The sequence below is a fragment of the Ochotona princeps genome, chromosome 4, assembly GCF_030435755.1.
Source record: "Ochotona princeps isolate mOchPri1 chromosome 4, mOchPri1.hap1, whole genome shotgun sequence".
NCBI lineage: Eukaryota > Metazoa > Chordata > Mammalia > Lagomorpha > Ochotonidae > Ochotona > Ochotona princeps.
In genome coordinates, this window is record NC_080835.1 from 60,927,833 (window position 1) to 60,946,140 (window position 18,308).

Here is an 18,308-nt window from a genome sequence, read left to right on the forward strand (position 1 = left end):
TTGGGGAGTGAATCATCGGACAGAAGATCTTCCTCTCTGTCTCTCCTCCTCTGTGTATATCTGGCTGTAATAAAATGAATAAATCTTTAAAAAAAAATAGCATATCTCTCCATGTCCATTCCTTTACAATTAAACAGCTTTCAAACGCCAATGTATCAGAACTGAGACTGTTACCATCTACAGCAATAGTGGAATTGTCATATCCTAATTCCATCACTCATCGCTCAGTTATGATAAACAAGCTACAGAAAAATATCTGACAGCATCAACAGCTAATTTGCATTTATATCAGTGAACAAATTGGAAGGCATCAAAGTATGGCACTCAAGTCACAGGAATACCTGGTCAGCAGCACATTCTCCATTGTAAGTCCCATTTTAAAACTGGCTGAGTAAAGCATCTGTACCTCTACGTGAATCAGAGATTTGCAGTAAGACAAGCATGTGAGGAAGGAGAGTAGGGAGGGAGGAAGAAAGGAGAAAGGAGACCAGGAACTAGAGAAGAAAAGAGAAATAGGAAAGAATTTACACTCACAGGACTGGGTGAAACGTTAATACAAGTAGAAGATTAAAAAATGACAGCAAAACTGGATTCCACGCACACAATCTTTCTAAGGTTATCACAGACAATACAAAAATGTTTGTGAGACTTTTCCTCTATTGATATTCTCACTTATTATACTTAGAACATCTACAAAATCCTAGGCCTTGGTTCATCCCGGATGGACAGTGCCAGGAAGTAAGGGATGTGACCTACCCTCAAGGAAAACGCTCTGTCTACTGGAACTCTGCACTTCCGTCCCTTATTCCACAGTATTTTGGTCATATCTGGCCTGTTGTCTGATACCATAAGGTCAGAGAACATTTGTGATATTTTTTTCCATTTTTCAAACTTTTTCATTGATGCAAAGCATATGAAAGAAAAGGAAATAGAAGTTGAAATGGTAGAAATTCAGAGGGAAACATGAAAGGAAAAGTATTCTCTTTCTCCAACAAATTTACCCTAGGAATGGTAGGAGTGAGACTTTTAGAGTACAGATTCATGGACTGCTCCCATTTTCTTTTTTTTATTTCTTAATACATTTAAGGACGTTGATGGACTAAAATGTTTGGTCTGTGAAATCATTAGCACCAAAAATGAGTCATGGGACTTGTATATATTATTAAAACAATGATTGTTACTGTTGGTCATGGGTAAAGGTTTCATTTCATTTTTACATCTCAAAGTTCTTGAAGGTGCCTGTGGGCAAAAGAAATAACACTTTTCAAGATCTCCATGGGGCCATCAATATGCACCAAAGAGACAGTACTTGGCCTTTCTCAGGTCTGTTTTCTCTGGTAGATAACCCAAGGCCGCCAGAGTCTTACCACTGCATCCCTAAAGAACAGCCCCCCGCATGCACCCACAGACATGCAGGAGGGATCCCTACAGTGGGGTTCCCCAGGACTGCATTTAGGAATGCGCTTTTACTTGCTCTGTAAACAATCAAAAGCAGCATGCTCTGCAGATCATGGAGCTCCTAGTGCAATTTTCTCCTTGCTCCAACTCCAGACTGCGAAAGAGTATAACCGTTATATGTTCTGCTAATGCTGAGCTGTGGACAAGACCCTTGGCCTGCCATGCTTTGTAAGCTCGGGAGCCCACAGGAGTCAGAAGGTCGGAGGAGCGGGAGCCACAGTCAGCGCCAGATCTCCCTAGCTACTTGTGGCCCATCAGTGCAGCTGCTGATTCCTTTTGCTTCCTTCTGCTTCAGCCTTTAGTTGAAATTACAACAAGTCAAATAGCTGATGCTTTTCCCTTCTCCGGGTAAGGGTGAGGATACATTGTTTACAAGTGTGTTCTGTCTGGCTTCACTGATGAGTCGACAAGCTAAGTCAAGGAAGAGTTTCTCCACATTGTCAGACTCCTTGGCAGAGGTCTCCAGGTAATACATGTCCTGAGCTTCCGAGAACTCCTCAGCTCTCTGCTGCGAGACCTCTCTCCTCTCAGCCAGGTCAATCTTGTTGCCTGCAACCCAGAAAGAGTTATCATTTGACTATTTTCAGGCTCAGAAGCAATACAATAAATTCCAGATCCAAAGTCAAAGCAGACAGATGAGCAAATGTGACTGAGATTATTGACTGGAGTGCTTCCCCTACCAGTACCAAGGTAGGCATTTGATTTTGTGGCTAAGATGGCAGGAAGATATTCTGCATCAGAGTACCTGGAATCAATTTACCACTCTAGTTCCTGCTCCAGCTTCCTGCTAATGCCTCCCTGGGAGGCAGCAGGGATGGCTCAGAAATTTGGGTTCCTTCTAGTCACATATACAACATGGAATAAGCTTCCAGCTTTTGAATCATCGGACGGAAGATCTTTCTCACTGTCTCTCCTCCTCTCTGTATATCTGACTTTGTAATAAAAATAAAATAAATCTTTATAAAAAAACATAATGTCATCAACATTTGTAATGGCAAAGAATCAGACATAACTCAAATGTCCATCATTAGGGTACTGGATGAGTAAACCATGAACAGCCACACAACAGAGTATTTGCTACTGTAGGGGGCTGGGTAGGGGTTAGTTGTAGTGCAGCAGTTTAAGCACCAATTCAAATCCTGACTATTCCACTTCTGATCCAGTGCCCTGCTAACGCACCTGGGAGGGCAGTGGAAAATGACCCAACTTGCCACTCACCTGGGAGACTCAGATGAAGCTGCTGGTTCCTGGCTTCAGCCCAGCCCAATCCTGACCACTATAGCCATTTGCAGAGTGAACCAGCAGGTGGAAATTTATGTTTCTCCCTCTCCCCACCCCCAGTAACTCTGCCTTTCAAATGAATAAACCTTTAAGGAAAAAAAAGCAGTGAGGAATACTTCATTATACCATCATTGAGTGAAAGCACCAGGATATATTCCTAAGCATAAAAGGCAAAGCAGAAAAATTATATGTAACATGTAATTGTCTAAAAAATGGAAGATACTAATATAACAATATTGTCAACTTTTTAATGGGAAAAGAATTCACATTTTAACCTCGAAGATAATGATTACCTATGAATACACTGTAGATTTGACGTCAGAAAGTAACAAATGTTTTATATAAGTATATAATCAATAAAATATATATTTATAAAATTAAATTTAAAAAGCAAATTCCTAAGAAATCAAGTTAAACAAATTATTATATTTTGTATAACTGCATATAGAGGAACTATTTCAAATTATTTCAGACATAGTAACTTTATTACACATCTTATATGTGCCCCTAAGACCAAAAGAATTGGAAGAAATTATCTTGAGCTCTTTCTGTAATTATCATGTTAATGGCGAATGTTTACATTATTATCACAAGATTGATATCTGTGTATCATGGGTTAAAGTTAACAAGCAGTTATGCTGATGTCACTGGGAACTGGGATTTTCAACATGGGAAAAAGAAAACATAGATATAAGATTAATGAGGTTAAATGAAACTTCTGAAGTCCTGAATTACAACTGAAGAATCAGTATAAATAACTTATGCTAAAATAATTTTATCACTAAAAAGTTTTCGACCTCTATTCTTCGAAAACCTGACAAAAACAGTATGTCATGTGTATTACCTAGCAACACTGCTTAGGAGACACTTGATTGGGTATTCTATGTATGAATTATAAATGATAAATGGAAAACTGCAACTTGAGGCTTTCCTGAGTAGGATGACACTTCACTTGAAGAGACACTGTCATGCATGTGGAGTAGTTCTAATAGATTCTTGGCTTCAAAGGGGCATTGTGGCCTTGGGGCCACAGCTTATCCTGAAATGAGTCTTGTTTCTTCACACTCCAATTAGGATCCTGGAAAGCTATATAGACTCTTAAGAGTTAAACTGGAACATTCCATTGAAAAGGGATGCCTGATGCAGATCTGCTGTTAAGCCACGTTTCCTGTCCTATCCTGTAGGTAAGTGAAGGTGATACCAACAGAAGAAATCTTGGGAGCGAGAACATTTAGTCATGCCTGGTGAGACAATTCTACTGGGTGACACAAACCCTCCCTACACCCCCCCGCCAAACACTCACACATACACATCTACGCACACACAAAAACTCCGTCCATTGAACAGTCTAAAATCAAAGACCAGATGTGTGTTTGGCACCATGAATGCCTGGGTCCAAATCTCAGTTCCGATCCTAGTTCCAGTTTCCTGTGAATGCTTAGCAGGTGACGGCTCAAGTACTGGTTGTCTCTGCCACCCATGTGAGAAACCTGGGTTGAGGTCTCAGGTTCTAACTTCATTTGGCCTGTCCTATTCCTGGCTGTTGTACACATCTGGGGAGTGAATCAGGAAATGAGAGTACCCTTTCTTTCTCTCTCACTTTGCTTTTCAAATAAGTAAACAGTCCTTGACCAACCCACTAATAAGGAGGGCTCCAGAGCCTAAGTTCTTCCCACTAAAAACAAACATTACTTCTTAAAGAAATGGCTAATTCCAGGTCTGAGGAAGGAAATAAGCAAGGGATACCTGAAACGCTTGGCATATCAGGAAATAGAAAATGATCAGATACCTGGGGTCAAAAGCATTCAGGAGTCCTTTGAAAAATCTCCCACTATCAGTGTTGGAATAATTAAAACACCAATAATAATAACTGCAAGGAGTTGAAATGTATCAACTATTTTAAATCTTTAATTTCATTATGAGGTTAAAATTATAAACAAATGCCAATGGTTACCTCTGGAAACGTGAGTAAAAGAAAAAATGTCAACCATTTGTCTTGCCTTTCCTAAGAGAAGTGTATATCAGAATAGCATATGTATGATGGTATGTTGGAGCTTTCAATTGACTGGGATGATACTCTGCTGGCTCTGTCTTCAGACCAGAGAGGGTATACCTAAGAAGCCGTTGAACTTGACTGGACAATAAGATACTGGACTCTATGTTTGGTATACGCTTGCAATGGGGGAATCTCAACTGAACTTGAGCTGTGGTTATGCAACAAGGTGGAGGAATCCACCATGGTGGGAGGGTTTGGGGAGGGTTTGGGGAGGGGTGGGGAGAACCCAAGTATCTAAGTAACTGTGTCACATAATACAATGTAATTAATGAAGTTAAATAATAAATAATTTAAAAAAAAAGAATAGCATATGTAGAGTATTTTTGCTAAATGTAAAAACACTTTGTAGGTAAATGCATCCAGATTTACCTACAAAGCTGCTAGAAATATAGGGGAGCGTGTCAAAAATTATCTTCCCTCAATTCTTCATTTAACTTCTTTAGGAAAAATCCCAAATAATAATACTTTGACTCAAAGTCTACAGGCCCTCAGCAGAACAGGAAAAAACCTCATGGGCAGTGCAGGGCAGAGGGCTTTCAAACTCCTTACGGTATTAGCCACTATGCAAGCACATTTTCAGGACAGGGTATCAAATATTTGTTTATAACCATTATCTTGAAGGAAAATACAAAGCGGAATATTATAGCAAAGCAACAGCGGAGCCTGGAGTTCATCATATGTGTTTTGTGACTTCAGGGAAAAAAAAAATCTTCACCTCTCTGAGCCTAAGTTTCCTTACCAGTAGACCAGGGATCAGGAAACAAAGTGTCTGGTATGATTCCTGGCACACATATTCCAGTTGCAAGGCTTACTGCAAAGTGTTTGCTTAGCTTACTGTTAACCATTGTTTCTAACTCCACAATGCTTCTGAGATTCTCTGCCCAAATATCCAAAATTCAGCTCTTTCTAGACACTACAGTGACTTTCCTTCTAAGGAAGCACATATTTTAACAACATGTTTAGCAACATTTTTCTATCACAACTATAGGAAATTTTAATGATCCAGCCCTTTTCACTACAATTCCATTTTTCCCCTTCTCACCACTTTTCTTTTTGGGATTTCTTTATTTGAAATGTAGAGTAACAGGAAGGGCCTGACAGTAACTCACTCCGCCAAATGTTGCAGCAGCCAGGGCACGGCCAAGTAGAAGCCAGGATCCTAAAATTCCATTCAGATTTCCCACGTGGGTGGCAGGACCCCAAGAATCTGGTCATCATCTGCTGATTTCCAGGTGCATTCCAAGGAAATTAGATCAGAAACAGAGTGGCTGAAACTCAAACCTGCATGTAGGTATGGCATGCAGATGCCCCAAGTGATGGCTTCATTGTGCCATAGAACCCACCCCTATAATTCCATTTATAATAGGGGTATTTATCATGTCAGAATAGCAAAAGTTTTCTGTTTTTCCCCAATGTGAAACACAGGTTTTAGCCTCCTAGAAAATGAAACAAATTGTAGCATTATATTCTTTCTGAGTCAGAAAGAATAAATATAAGAAGGGAAAAAGTTAGGTCTAATTTTTAAGCAATATACAATCATTTTAATAATAAATTTCTTATCCACATAAAAGATACATTTACCTTTAAATCAGTAGTTTCTATCAGCTTTTAGATTTTTTTGTTTGTTTTTATTTATTTTTTAAAGATTTATTTTATTTTTATTGGAAAGTCAGATATACAGAGAAGAAGAGAGACAGAGAGGAAGATCTCCCCAAGTGAGCTGCAACGGCCGGTGCTGTGCCGATCCGAAGCCGGGAACCAGGAGCCTCTTTCCGGGTCTCCCACACGGATGCAGGGACCCAAGGCTTTGGGCTGTCCTCGACTGCCTTCCCAGGCCACAAGCAGGGAGCTGGATGGGAAGTGGAGCTACCGGGATTAGAACCGGTGCCCATATGTGATCCCGGTGCATTCAAAGCAAGGACTCTAGCCGTTAGCCTATTGTGCTGGGCCCAAGATTTTTTTTTTTTTAAATAAATAACAGCCCACATAACTTTCACAACCATCCAGTTCTTCTCTTTGGCCAATATTGATAGAAAAATCAACCAGAAAGGTCAACACTGTGGAAAAACAAGTAAAGCTACTACCTGTGCTGCAGGCAGCCCACCTGGTTGCTGGTACACATCGTGACTGCTTCACCTATCCAGCCTCCTGCTACTGTGCATGGAAAAGCAGCAGACAGCCCAAGTGCTTGAGCCCCTGAGCCTACACAGAGACCTAGGAGCAGTTCCTAGCTCCTGGCTTCAGCCTGGCCCAGCCCCAGCTGTTGTGGCCATTTGGGGAGTAACCAGTGGATGGAAGACATCTCTCTTTTTCTCTCCCTCTCTCTTTCTGTATCCCTGCCTGTCAAATAAAATTAAATAATTAATTTAAAAAGATCATTCAGCAGTATTTTCTACTTGATTTTCTTTGACAGTCATCATAAGACAAATTTCATATTTTCTTTTAATTGTAGAAAAAAATGAATGACAGCTCTAAGACTTCTATAACTGTAGACCATCTTTCCATTCACAAACTTTACATGACGATAAATTCTCTGATGCCCCTAAAACAATTTTCCTTCTTTTCAGACCTTACTTACCTACTAACACGGTGATGACCTTATTGCTGGCATATTGTTCTATTTCCCGGAGCCACTCAGGAAGGCAACGGAAGGATTCTTCACAGGTAATGTCATAGGTAAGGATCAAGGCATTGGCACTTCGGTAATAACTCTGGGTAATGGACCGAAATCTCTCTTGACCTGCCGTGTCCCAGATCTGTAGCTGCAAAGGCAGAAGAGAAGGATGAGGGTGGAGAGGGACAAAGGAAAGCACTGCCTTGCTTGCTTTGGTTTGGAAATGGGGACATCTGCACCCAAATAATTTTAGGACTATTTTCTGCCTTTGAAGACATAATATTTATGCTTTGTTATTATTAGATATTTCTAGTTAGGGAGAAAATAGGAATTTTCTTTGTTATTGAAGTTTCCTTCTTTATTCTTAAAAAAAATTAATTGAGCATTTATTATATGCCAAGCTCTACTCTAAGCACTTACATGTTCTAATCTTATGAGCTGGAAACTATGTATTATAATGTCTGTTTCATATTAGGAAATTGAGATGCAGAAAGATGAACTTGATGGGCTCAAGAGAATTGCATGGCCAGGAATCATGCAGAGCCATAGCAACATGGCACTGTGGTTTCAGAGTCCATTTTTTTTTAAAGATTTATTTATTTTATTACAAAGTCAGATATACAGAGAGGAGGAGAGACAGAGAGGAAGATCTTCTGTCCAATGATTCACTCCCCAAGTGAGCCGCAACGGGCCGGTGCGCGCCGATCAGATGCCAGGAACCAGGAACCTCTTCCGGGTCTCCCATGCGGGTGCAGGGTCCCAATGCATTGGGCCGTCCTCAACTGCTTTCCCAGGCCACAAGCAGGGAGCTGGATGGGAAGTAGAGCTGCCGGGATTAGAACTGGCGCCCATATGGGATCCCGGGGCTTTCAAGGCGAGGACTTTAGCTGCTAGGCCACGCCGCCAGGCCCGGAGTCCATGTTTTTAACCACAGTGTTGTATGATAGAAATCACAGTGCAGAGTAAGCTGTCATCCTTGACTATTGGACTTTCAGTTAGCAGTCAGAGAGGGAGGAGATCAGAAGTTCCTGGTTCCTGGCCTCTGATTGGCTCAGCTCTGGCCATTGCAGCCATTTGGAGAGTCAACCAGCAAATGGAAGATCTTTCTGTCTCCTCTCTGTAAATCTGCCTCTTCAATTAAAATAAATAAATATGAAGAAAAAATCAGTGGGTACTAAAGAGGACTTCATAGAGAAAAATGTTATTAGAACTAGAAACAATACTCTCCTATAACCTTTCGGGATCCCTTGTCAATGCAACATAGTCATAATTAGAAAAGCAGATAATCTTCTCTTTATATTATAATCCCTCTGCTAAGGTTCAAATGCATATAATATAATAGCATTATATAATTATATATTATAATAGCATTCTGCGTATTACTAAAGACTAAAAATCTAATGGAAAAGAAAATTAAATTTTTTCCCATATTCAAAGTTGTGTGAAAATACAAACAACTCATCATTTTAAGTATCCAAGTGGGATCCTTTTTAATGCAAAGAGTCTCCTTTTTAATGCAAAGCAACTGAAGAGAAGGAACTCCCCTTTAGCTTTACCTTTACTGATTTGACACTTACTTAGCCTTAATAGCTGCAAGATCTTTCTAATACCTTGGGTCCCTGCCTTTGATCTTGGGAACCACTGTACAAAAATGACACATATAAAGGACTCTAACGAGGTGATGAGAAGTTAGGAGGCAGACCAAGGATTCTGGTCCTAACTCTGCCCCTCAACAGTCAGTGATGGTACACACATTACTAGTAGATTCTCTTTTCTACTCATTTATGGGCTCTGAGCCAAAAGATTTCAACAAGAAGGAGCAATCAGTAAACCTTAAAGAACAAGGATGACAATAAGAAAAGTGTTTCATAAGCAATGTCTGCAAGCCCTGCCCTCTTCCTCAGGACTAGAGAAGTTCCTTCTCACATGTGCACGCCAGTGAACCCTCAGTCCAAGGCGTTGGAACAAGATCATACTCTGTCTTCATTCTGCACGTTGGCCTGGAAAGATTCACAGGCAAACTGATTTGTACTGAGCCAACTCTTACTTTTTATAAAGTTCTGAAGCCTGAAGAGGTTTGGGGCACAGGGATTGTGCTATGAATACAAAGATGAGTGAGACGCAAACCCTGTGTCTTTGTTGCAGTCAGATATCACAAAAAGATGAATTTTAGGAGACTGTAATAAGCTTTATAGTGAATATATTGTTTACAGAAAGTAGAATAAAGGAGGTTCAGGAAAGAAAACTAAGCATATTCATTAACAATGGAGACTATTTTCTTATTAACTTTTAGTCTTAGCCAAAGTCTAGGAACACACTAATTCTTCTTTTTCACCCTCTCCTTTCTCTCTCTCTCTCTCTCTCTCTCTCTCTCACACACACACACACACACACACACACACACACACACACACACAAAGAGAAACCCAAATATCTGGAAGTAAACACATGAAATGGTAGTTATCTTGACCTACCTCCCTGGATCGGCAACCTTTGCTGGAACAAAAGGAAGCTACAAAAGGCTCTTCCTGTTGGTGCCTCCCAAGAGCACTCCAATCTCCTTCCTGTACCAACACCCTAACTCCTTGTCCCCATCCCAAGCACTCTATTTTTGATTTACGATTATTATTCATACAGATTTCATACCCTGATCTTACCATCCAGCATTGCCAGTTTACCATTCACTATTGTATTGGGTGGAGAGACCCCTGCCAGGAAGAGCCATTTTGAGGAGTCAGGCTGAAAGACAAGGACAGCTTTTGTTCCCCACCCATTGGCTCATTCTAGACATGGCTGGGTGATCACTTTCTATGAGATTCAGTCAAGAGAGATATGACAATGAAATTTCAATATCCCTGAATGGCAGGTTGATGAGAATCCTTACCCTCCTTCCACATAAGTTAGTCTTACTTCTGATTTCTTTTTATCACTTGTTCCATGTCAATGGGCCCCTTGTGTCTTCATTCTGTGGTAGGGAAACTCCAGGCAGACAGAGAGGTATACTGGCTGGCAAAACTGGTTCAAATCCTGCTAGCCTCCCTCCCTAACAGTATAGTTATAAATCAGAAAATTGTCTAGTATCTCTGGAGCCAATAATAACATACCAAGATTTATAGCAAGAATTAAGCTGTGATAGCACATACAAAAGCACTCTGCAGCGGCACTGACACATAACAGACACTCTAGCACTATCCCACTTTTCTATTACTGCACAAACCATACTTCCTCCAGGTACCAAGTCACCCTGAAGTTAGAAAATGGGGAAAGCGTAAGGATCATGGCTCCTTCCCTGGGTCCCTCACTGGGTGTCTCTTCCTTGTTGTGGGAGACAGGATAAGTTTAATATGCATCCATCTGACTAGCAGGGCCATGATGCCACACAGGAATTGGGAAGCCCTTTCATGGGCTGCAACTGAGAAGGGATAGTTAGCACTATTTATGGGTCCAATTCAGGAGATTCACACAGAAATGTCTAATTTCCTTTTGCATTATCTCTGACATCGCAGGAGACAGGGAAAACTTGCTTTCGTCTTTCTTTCCCAGTCCTGCCTCCAATCTGTAAACCATGATGCAAAATCCTTTCCTGCTCCATAAAATGACTAGAACTGTGTTTGGAAATCAGTTGCCCAGGCTGAGGATACTGTTTTCAACAAGGGCTTCAATCAGGAGATTGAATAAGTGCTGAAAACACTACTTACCCTAAACTCTCAGCACATACAAATTTTATTGAATGTTTAGCATCTTACCTTTACTTTTTCACCATTTATCTCCACTGTCTTAATCATAAAATCAACTCCAATTGTCGCTCCTTGACCTGGGGGGAAAAGACCCTATAGGAGAAATAATGAAAAATAAAAGTGAGGCAAAATTTCCATTAAATGAAATCTTTCCTGCCTGGATCTAAGATAAGACCAAGATGACTAGGATGGAGGAAACATTGGGCAGAAGCTCTAGAAGAGCATTTAAGGGTTGTTTATCAACCCTGATCATGGACAACCACTACAAAAACAAACAAACAAGAACTCAGCACAAGAAATGCACACAAGAGGCTGAAGCTTGTGAATTTTACTCTGCCTGGAGGGCGTTTACTGCTTTCCTCATGCAACATACCATAAAAATATAATTACATAGGATCAGGGCCAGTGGCACTGGGGAGAAAATCCAAGAAAATACAAGCATCAGGAAAACAAATTCATAGAAATAGCGCTAAGCCAGAAGGAAGAAGACTGTGTCTCCGTGTGATCCCAGATAAACTACTCCTCCTCGTTGGGTGCCAGATTCAAGGGGTTTGAGGTTGAGAGAGCACTTAAAAAATTTAAAAGTCTTTACTTCAAATGGGAAAGTTATCCAGATAGATGGGATTCTTAGCAAAAGTACACGTAATGCAATCTACTGTTACATAACATTTCCTGCAAACTGAAAAAAAAGAGTTGGGCAAGGAATTCTATCAGGCAAGACCTCGTCTTCCTCATTGTTATCCCAGAATTGTCAGAAATTAAAATAGAATGGGATTTATGAGCTCCAGGAACTGAGATGGGGGCATGCTTAATTAAACATATTCTCTAACAAGGGATTTTTTTAAATTAAAGTTTGCTCTTGAAAAGCTGAGCATCTCAAATCAAAAGAATATTTTGCACTGCATGAATGCAAAAGATGTAAATACGAAACAGGCATAACTTTACTTAAAAATACTGATTCAACTTTCTGCTATTACTGGGATAATAATAGCAGATTATTATGGCTGGGATACAAAGCCACCAAGCTTCAAGTTCATAGCTTTAGCTGTTTTGCTGCCTAACAGATGCCAATAAATAAATAAATAAACCCTACCCAATTTTTCCCCTCTGCTTTGTTCCTTAACCCTTCATGCTGCCAAACAGATGAATCTGATTTGTTCTTAACTGTCTACTAAACATCAAAAACAAACTGAATCCTGTCTGTGAAATATAAACTTTTGGGACAGTAGAAGAACTGTAAAAAATATACAGCAAAGAAAAACAAACTAAAAAATAATAAGAGTGCTTATCAGTAAAAATTATTTTTCTAAACTGGAAATACTTTCACTTTTCATAAGAGTTGTGCTTTTAAAAAGAATGGTCTTGGGGCCAGTGCTGTAGCATACTCAGTAAAACCAAGGCCTGGAACACTGTTGCCCGGCTCATGTCCTAGCTGCTCCACTTCCAATCTACCCCTGCTAATGGCTTGAAAAATCAGCAGATGATGCCCCAAATGTTTTGGCTCCCTGCCACCCATATGTGACACACGAAAGTAGCACCTGGCTGTGGGCTGGCCCAGTAATGTCCATGTGGCCATTTGGGGAATGAACCAGCAGATGGTTCTATCTCTTGCTCTCCCCACCCCCTGTAATTCTGACTTTTCCAATAAAGAAATAAACAAATAAATAAGCCTCAAAGGGGGTGAGGTGAACTGGGCCGTGGTATAGTTGGTTTGGGCACTGGTTCAAATCCCAGCTATTCTACTTCTGATTCAGCTCTATGTTTATGGCCTGGGAAAGCAGCAGAGGCTGGCTCAAGTCCTTGGGCCCCTGCATCCATGCAGGAGACCTAGAGGAAGCTCTTGACTTCTGACTTTAGACTGGCTCACCTCTGGCCACTGCAGCCATATGAAAAATGATCCAGTGCATGGAGGATCTCTCTCTTTCTCTCACTTTCTTTCTCTCTGTAACTCTGCCTTTTAAACAAGAATAAAACAAATCTTTAAAAAGAAAAAAAAAAGGTCTCAGAGGTTAGAATCTGTATGAGATGGAAATTAATTGGCTGAGAACCAGAAAAATGGGTTTTATTCCTGGCCTTGCCACTAACGTCAAGGGAGATCCCTAGTGTGTCAGTCAGCCTTCTATACAATGAGATTGTGGGCTGAATAATCTCTAAGTGATCTTCCCATAACAAAATATGGTCAAGGGAATGTTAATAAAGGAAATGGAAACTTCTTTCTGGCTACAGGTCTGCAGTCATGTCCCTCGGTAAAAAGCAGAAAAGATAACTAATGTCAGGTGGAGGTAAAACCAGCTGGAGTTTCCAACCTATCTGACTACGCCCTCAGATTCCTATGAGATTATTACTTTTGATTTCATCAGGCTAAGGCTTAGTAAAAAGCACAGGTTCTCTTCTGTTTTCACTTATCATGGGAAAAACCCTAACATTTCTGCAGTGACTCTGGACCCTAAAGTAACTCTGTTACCCAAACTGCCTGTTCAGTTTTCCAAGAATCACAGACTCAGAGCTGGAAGGGGCCTGCGAACTGACCTAGCCTCTCTTGTGGAGCAAGAAGACTTGCAAGGCCCTGGGGAGGGGCTGGAGCTGACTCAGGCTCACAGGACAGGCCACATCCCAGTTTTCAGGAAACAAACACAAAGAAAGTCAACTTTGGAATGGCTTCCAGCTACTTTCTCCATAAACACCCCCTCAGGCAGCTATTCTCAACCAGGCAGTCCAGAAGAGAACTTGTACTTTTGTCATGTAATCGGGTCAGCTTGGAGGCAACATTTAACTCAGATCAGACAGTTGTTCCCTATTCTCATTTCATTCCCGTTTAAGAGGTTTAGAAAAATCAGCATATTTGGTTCTAAACCAACATGACTCACTCATTTCCCGCGGGGCTATGAGGGCGCACTGGCAGGGAATTAGATTGATTCGATTTACATTAAGAGTTGTTTTTTTTATTAAAGCTTAAGATTTAGTTTCACTTTAAAATCTCGAGTCATTTATTTATATTTTTGAATTACCATAAATGTATAATCTATTTTAACCTAATAATTTTTGATATTGCACACTGAAAGCAAAATTACTTGCTTATTTCATTAAAGCAGGGATGAGGATAAGGCCCACAAAATCATTTGATCCAGGCTTGCCAAGGTAACCACAGGTGGGACTAGAAATTCAGTAAGTCCACAGCAGGCTAATTTTTAACTTGATAATTTTATATGGCCTGCGAGTAGTATTAAAAATTATCCAAATGGCTCTTGGCAGAAATAAAAGTTCCCTCTCTGCACGAAAGAAAAGAGGCATGGGAGAACTGGTCGTGTTCTCCAGAGCCATGATCTCTGGAGGCAGTCCAGTTACAAAGCTGACAGCTGTCAAAGGCCAAATTAAGATCCTGTAGTCAAGGGGCTGGTCCTGGAACCAGTCACCCCTTCCATTAGAAGCCCCTAAACCCTAGCCCCTAAGCCTAGACTGAGAAGCCCAACCCAGATCTTCTTCAGAGTGTCCTTACCTGAGTGAACCGTCGAACTAGGCACGTCTTCCCCACACCAGCGTTGCCAATTAAAACAATTTTGAACAGGAAATCATAATCTTCCATACTCATTTACGCAGCTGTAAAGCAAACACAGGCAAGAGTGAGAGGGATCAGGCCAGACTCACCCACAGCGCTCAAGTGGCACCAGCCCTGTCTCCTGGGGAACAGCAGGTCTGTCTGATTCATTCGAAGAACAAGTTAATGCTCCCCTTTGGTGGCCCTGCCACTGAGAGGAACCCAGGTGTCTGACCACAGACAGACTCTACTGCTGCACAGAGCAAATAACAGAGATGTTCTTTCACCTAGTGACCTTTATTGCTCCAAGCACATGGGGCCTCATGTGGTAAGACTTGTTTTCTTTTAGCAAAGGAAGGAGATCACAAATAGGGAATGCAGATGCAGTAAGCTGATGTGCAAGGAAGCCAGGATAAAAGGAAGTCTAGCCACAGCTTAAAGGTATACCGTTAGTGGAGTGTGTGGGAACTATGGAGAGGCCCTACAATCGCCTCCAAGTCACTGGAGTCTTGGGTCTTATTGGAGGGAGTCACAGCCTTATTCCTGGCTACCACCAGCCCATTCTGTACTCAGTGTAGGGTCTCCTAAAGTGCCCATCTGTTCTTTCACACGTGTTTTAGTGTCTCTCAGTCCTTCCGCCTGGGATGCCCTCCCGCCCACAGGAAGTTCTTCACGGCCCAACGGCAACACCCTCTTTCTTTCTGAATCTTTCATTCAGCTTCCGCAAATAAACACTTTCACCATGTCTATGTCCCTAAAATTTCACTTACAGTATTTAGTTATTTGTTCAAATGTCTGCCTGATCCTTGAGGAAATAATTCTTTCAGTTTGATTTTCCTAGCCCCTGTCACAGAGATATATTTAATAAATATCAACTCTACAGAAGGAAACAATTAATGGGAGCATTGTTCAAATACAGATCTTACTCTCTCTCACTGTGCTTAAAAAAAAAAAAAAAAAAAAGGATGCTCTGTCCACTTCAGAGGACTCTGGGGAGATTACAAAGTGACCACTACTGAACCAAGCTGTTGCTGTAGCAAATACAGAGGGGAGAGACTGACTGCCCTTCAATACTAACATAAGAAAAAGTTAAACAACAAAAAAGGAAAGTAGATATTCTACCCAAGAGAGCAGCTTACTACATAAGTTGTGGATAGCATAAGCCAAATAGACTCCAAAAGCAGAAGGAGAGGACAGTCAAGCCTGAGGCAGGAGGCTGCTTTAAAGAGCAGAAAAGCCTTGGGGTCACTCCTAGCACATCTGAAAAACAGCTGTGGGCTTACAGGGCAGAAGACAGCCCCATGACGGAACCTGCCAAGCAGCTGGGGGAGGAAATCTGCTATATGCAAAGTCGATTCTTGTGCAGATTAACTGGTCTTGGGCAATAGGACTAACAATCAGGTAGTCTCTGATGTGCACCATTTCACTTCTCTTGGACTGTGAGGGACAAAACATTTTTTCCATATAAGAATCTGGGTTTGGGCCCGGTGCGGTGGCCTAGTGGCTGAAGTCCTTACTTTGCGCACACTAGGATTCTATATGGGCACCTATTCATGTCCTGGCAGCCTGACTTCCCATCCAGCTCCCTGCTTGTGGCCTGGGAAGGCAGTCAAGGACAGCCCAAAGCCTTGGGACCCTGAACCCACGGGGTACACCTGGAAGAAGCTCCTGTCTCCTGGCTTTGGATCAGCTCAGTTCTGGCCGTTGCAGCCACTTAAGGGAGCGAGCCAGCTGATGGAAGATCCTTCTCTCTGTCTCTGCTTCTCTCTGTAAATCTGACTTTCCAAGGAAAATAAATAAATCTTTAAAAAAGAAAGAAAGAATCTGGCTTCATAAGCAGAGGTTACTCAGGCTGCACGTCCAGCACTACACACATCCTTTTATGGGTATTTCCATTTGTTTTCACAAGTCTGTAAGACTGGTGTTTATTAGTTTATGACCTATTTTATAGAGGAGTAAACTGAGGCCAAAGAAAATTAAGGGGATGGCTTGAAGTCATAAAGGTAACAGCCAGTGGTCAAGTGCCAAAGTCACCTGGCAGCACCACGAGAACCCTCACTTTGGAGCCAGAAAGAGGCTCAGATTTCCTCTATACTACTTCTAAGGATGTGCTTTAGGGCAAGTGCTGATTTTCTTTGGAGCTTCAATTTCCCCATCAACAAAATGAGGCTAATAACTGTATCACAATATTGTGATGCTTGAAAGAATTTCAGGAAACCCCCAAAGACTATAACTGGTTCTTAGTTACCCTAACATGACATGCTTTTTCCACGATCTGTTTTCGGCTTTCATTGCCAGCCCCATTTCTACAGCATGAATCCCTGACCTGAAAAGGAACCTGAATTCCTGGCTCTATGCTACCACCACACTCCCCTCTCCTACCAAGATGCACCACACTGTTACTACTTATGTCTGTCTCACACTTTGATTTGATTCCTCAGGACCTCAGTTTTAAACAGACACACACACACACACACACACACACACACACGTGTAAACAGAATGATGTATCCAATTGTATCCTGATACCACCTCTTCACATCACCATCATCTATTCATTTTATATTAAGTCATTCAATCACAGTGACTATAAAATGGATACTATCAGCAACATGATTGATGGGAATTCAGACACACAGAGAAGTAAAATAAGAAGTCATTCTAGGGGCAGAAGTTATGGTGTAGTGGGTTAAGGCACACTTAATGCCTGCATTTCATCCTGGAGAGGCAGTTTGAGCTGTGGCAACTCTGATTCCAATCCATTTTCCTGCTAATTCACCTAGAAAGGCAGCAGATAATGTCCCATACATGTGGGTCCCTGGCACACATGTGGAAGATCTGGAGAGAGTTCCCGGCTCCTTACTTTGGCCCTGCTAAGCCCAGCTGTTGCAGACATTTAAGGAAGTAAACCAGCACATGGAAAATCTCTTTTTTCCCTCTGTCAATTCTTTCAAATAAATAAAAGAATCTTTCCATTAAGAAAGAAAAGGAAGTTGTTACAGGTCCATAGCTAACCGATGGACCAATATTCAAGCCTAGACAGCCTGGCTCTGGCACCTGTTCTATTTTTTAATTTTTCATTTCTTTATTACTCATTTATTTGAAAGGGAGAGAGATCAGAGATCAGAGAGCTTCCTCCTATCCATTGATTGACTCCTCAAATGCCCACAATAGCTGGGTCTGGTCCAGGCTAAATTTAGGAGCATAAATCTCAATTTGGGTGTTGTATGTGGATGAGAGGAATCCAAGTACTTGGGCCACCATCTGCTCAATTGCCAGGAAGCAGAACCAGATGTGGAGCCCAGACTCCAACCCAGGAACTCCACTGTGGCATGTGAGCATCCCAAGCAGTGTCGTAAGCTCTGTGCTGAACACCTGCCCCTAGTACCATGTCCTTGTGTGACTATCTGATCTACCTTTCATAATGTGTGATTCACAGCAAGAGCTCAAGAAAGATGTGATGAATGCAATGAAATGGAACTCAGGGATAAGTACAAGAGTACCTGAGGTTGTGTGGACCACAATCCGCTGCTTTCACAGGCAAGTAAGAAACAGGAAGCACAGGTCTGAACTGCATCCATTTCCTGTGCCTACATTGCCTGACTCATATGAATGCCAGTATCTCCA

General features: G+C 41.5%; 1 protein-coding gene across 2 annotated transcripts in view; it reads right to left on the bottom strand.

The window, feature by feature from the left end:
- Nucleotides 1-278: 278 nt before the first annotated feature.
- The window catches only part of RAB30 (RAB30, member RAS oncogene family), a 77,002-nt gene continuing 58,972 nt past the window's right edge, over nucleotides 279-18,308 (bottom strand). For both annotated transcript variants that reach the window (XM_004589840.4, XM_058663664.1), the window contains exons 2-5: nucleotides 14,643-14,743; nucleotides 11,156-11,239; nucleotides 7,374-7,557; nucleotides 279-2,007 (exon numbers count right to left, since the gene is read on the bottom strand). In XM_004589840.4, the coding sequence (XP_004589897.1) occupies nucleotides 1,757-2,007; nucleotides 7,374-7,557; nucleotides 11,156-11,239; nucleotides 14,643-14,735 (612 nt within the window). In that variant the 5' untranslated portion in view covers nucleotides 14,736-14,743 and the 3' untranslated portion in view covers nucleotides 279-1,756. The remainder of the gene's footprint in view (nucleotides 2,008-7,373; nucleotides 7,558-11,155; nucleotides 11,240-14,642; nucleotides 14,744-18,308) is intronic.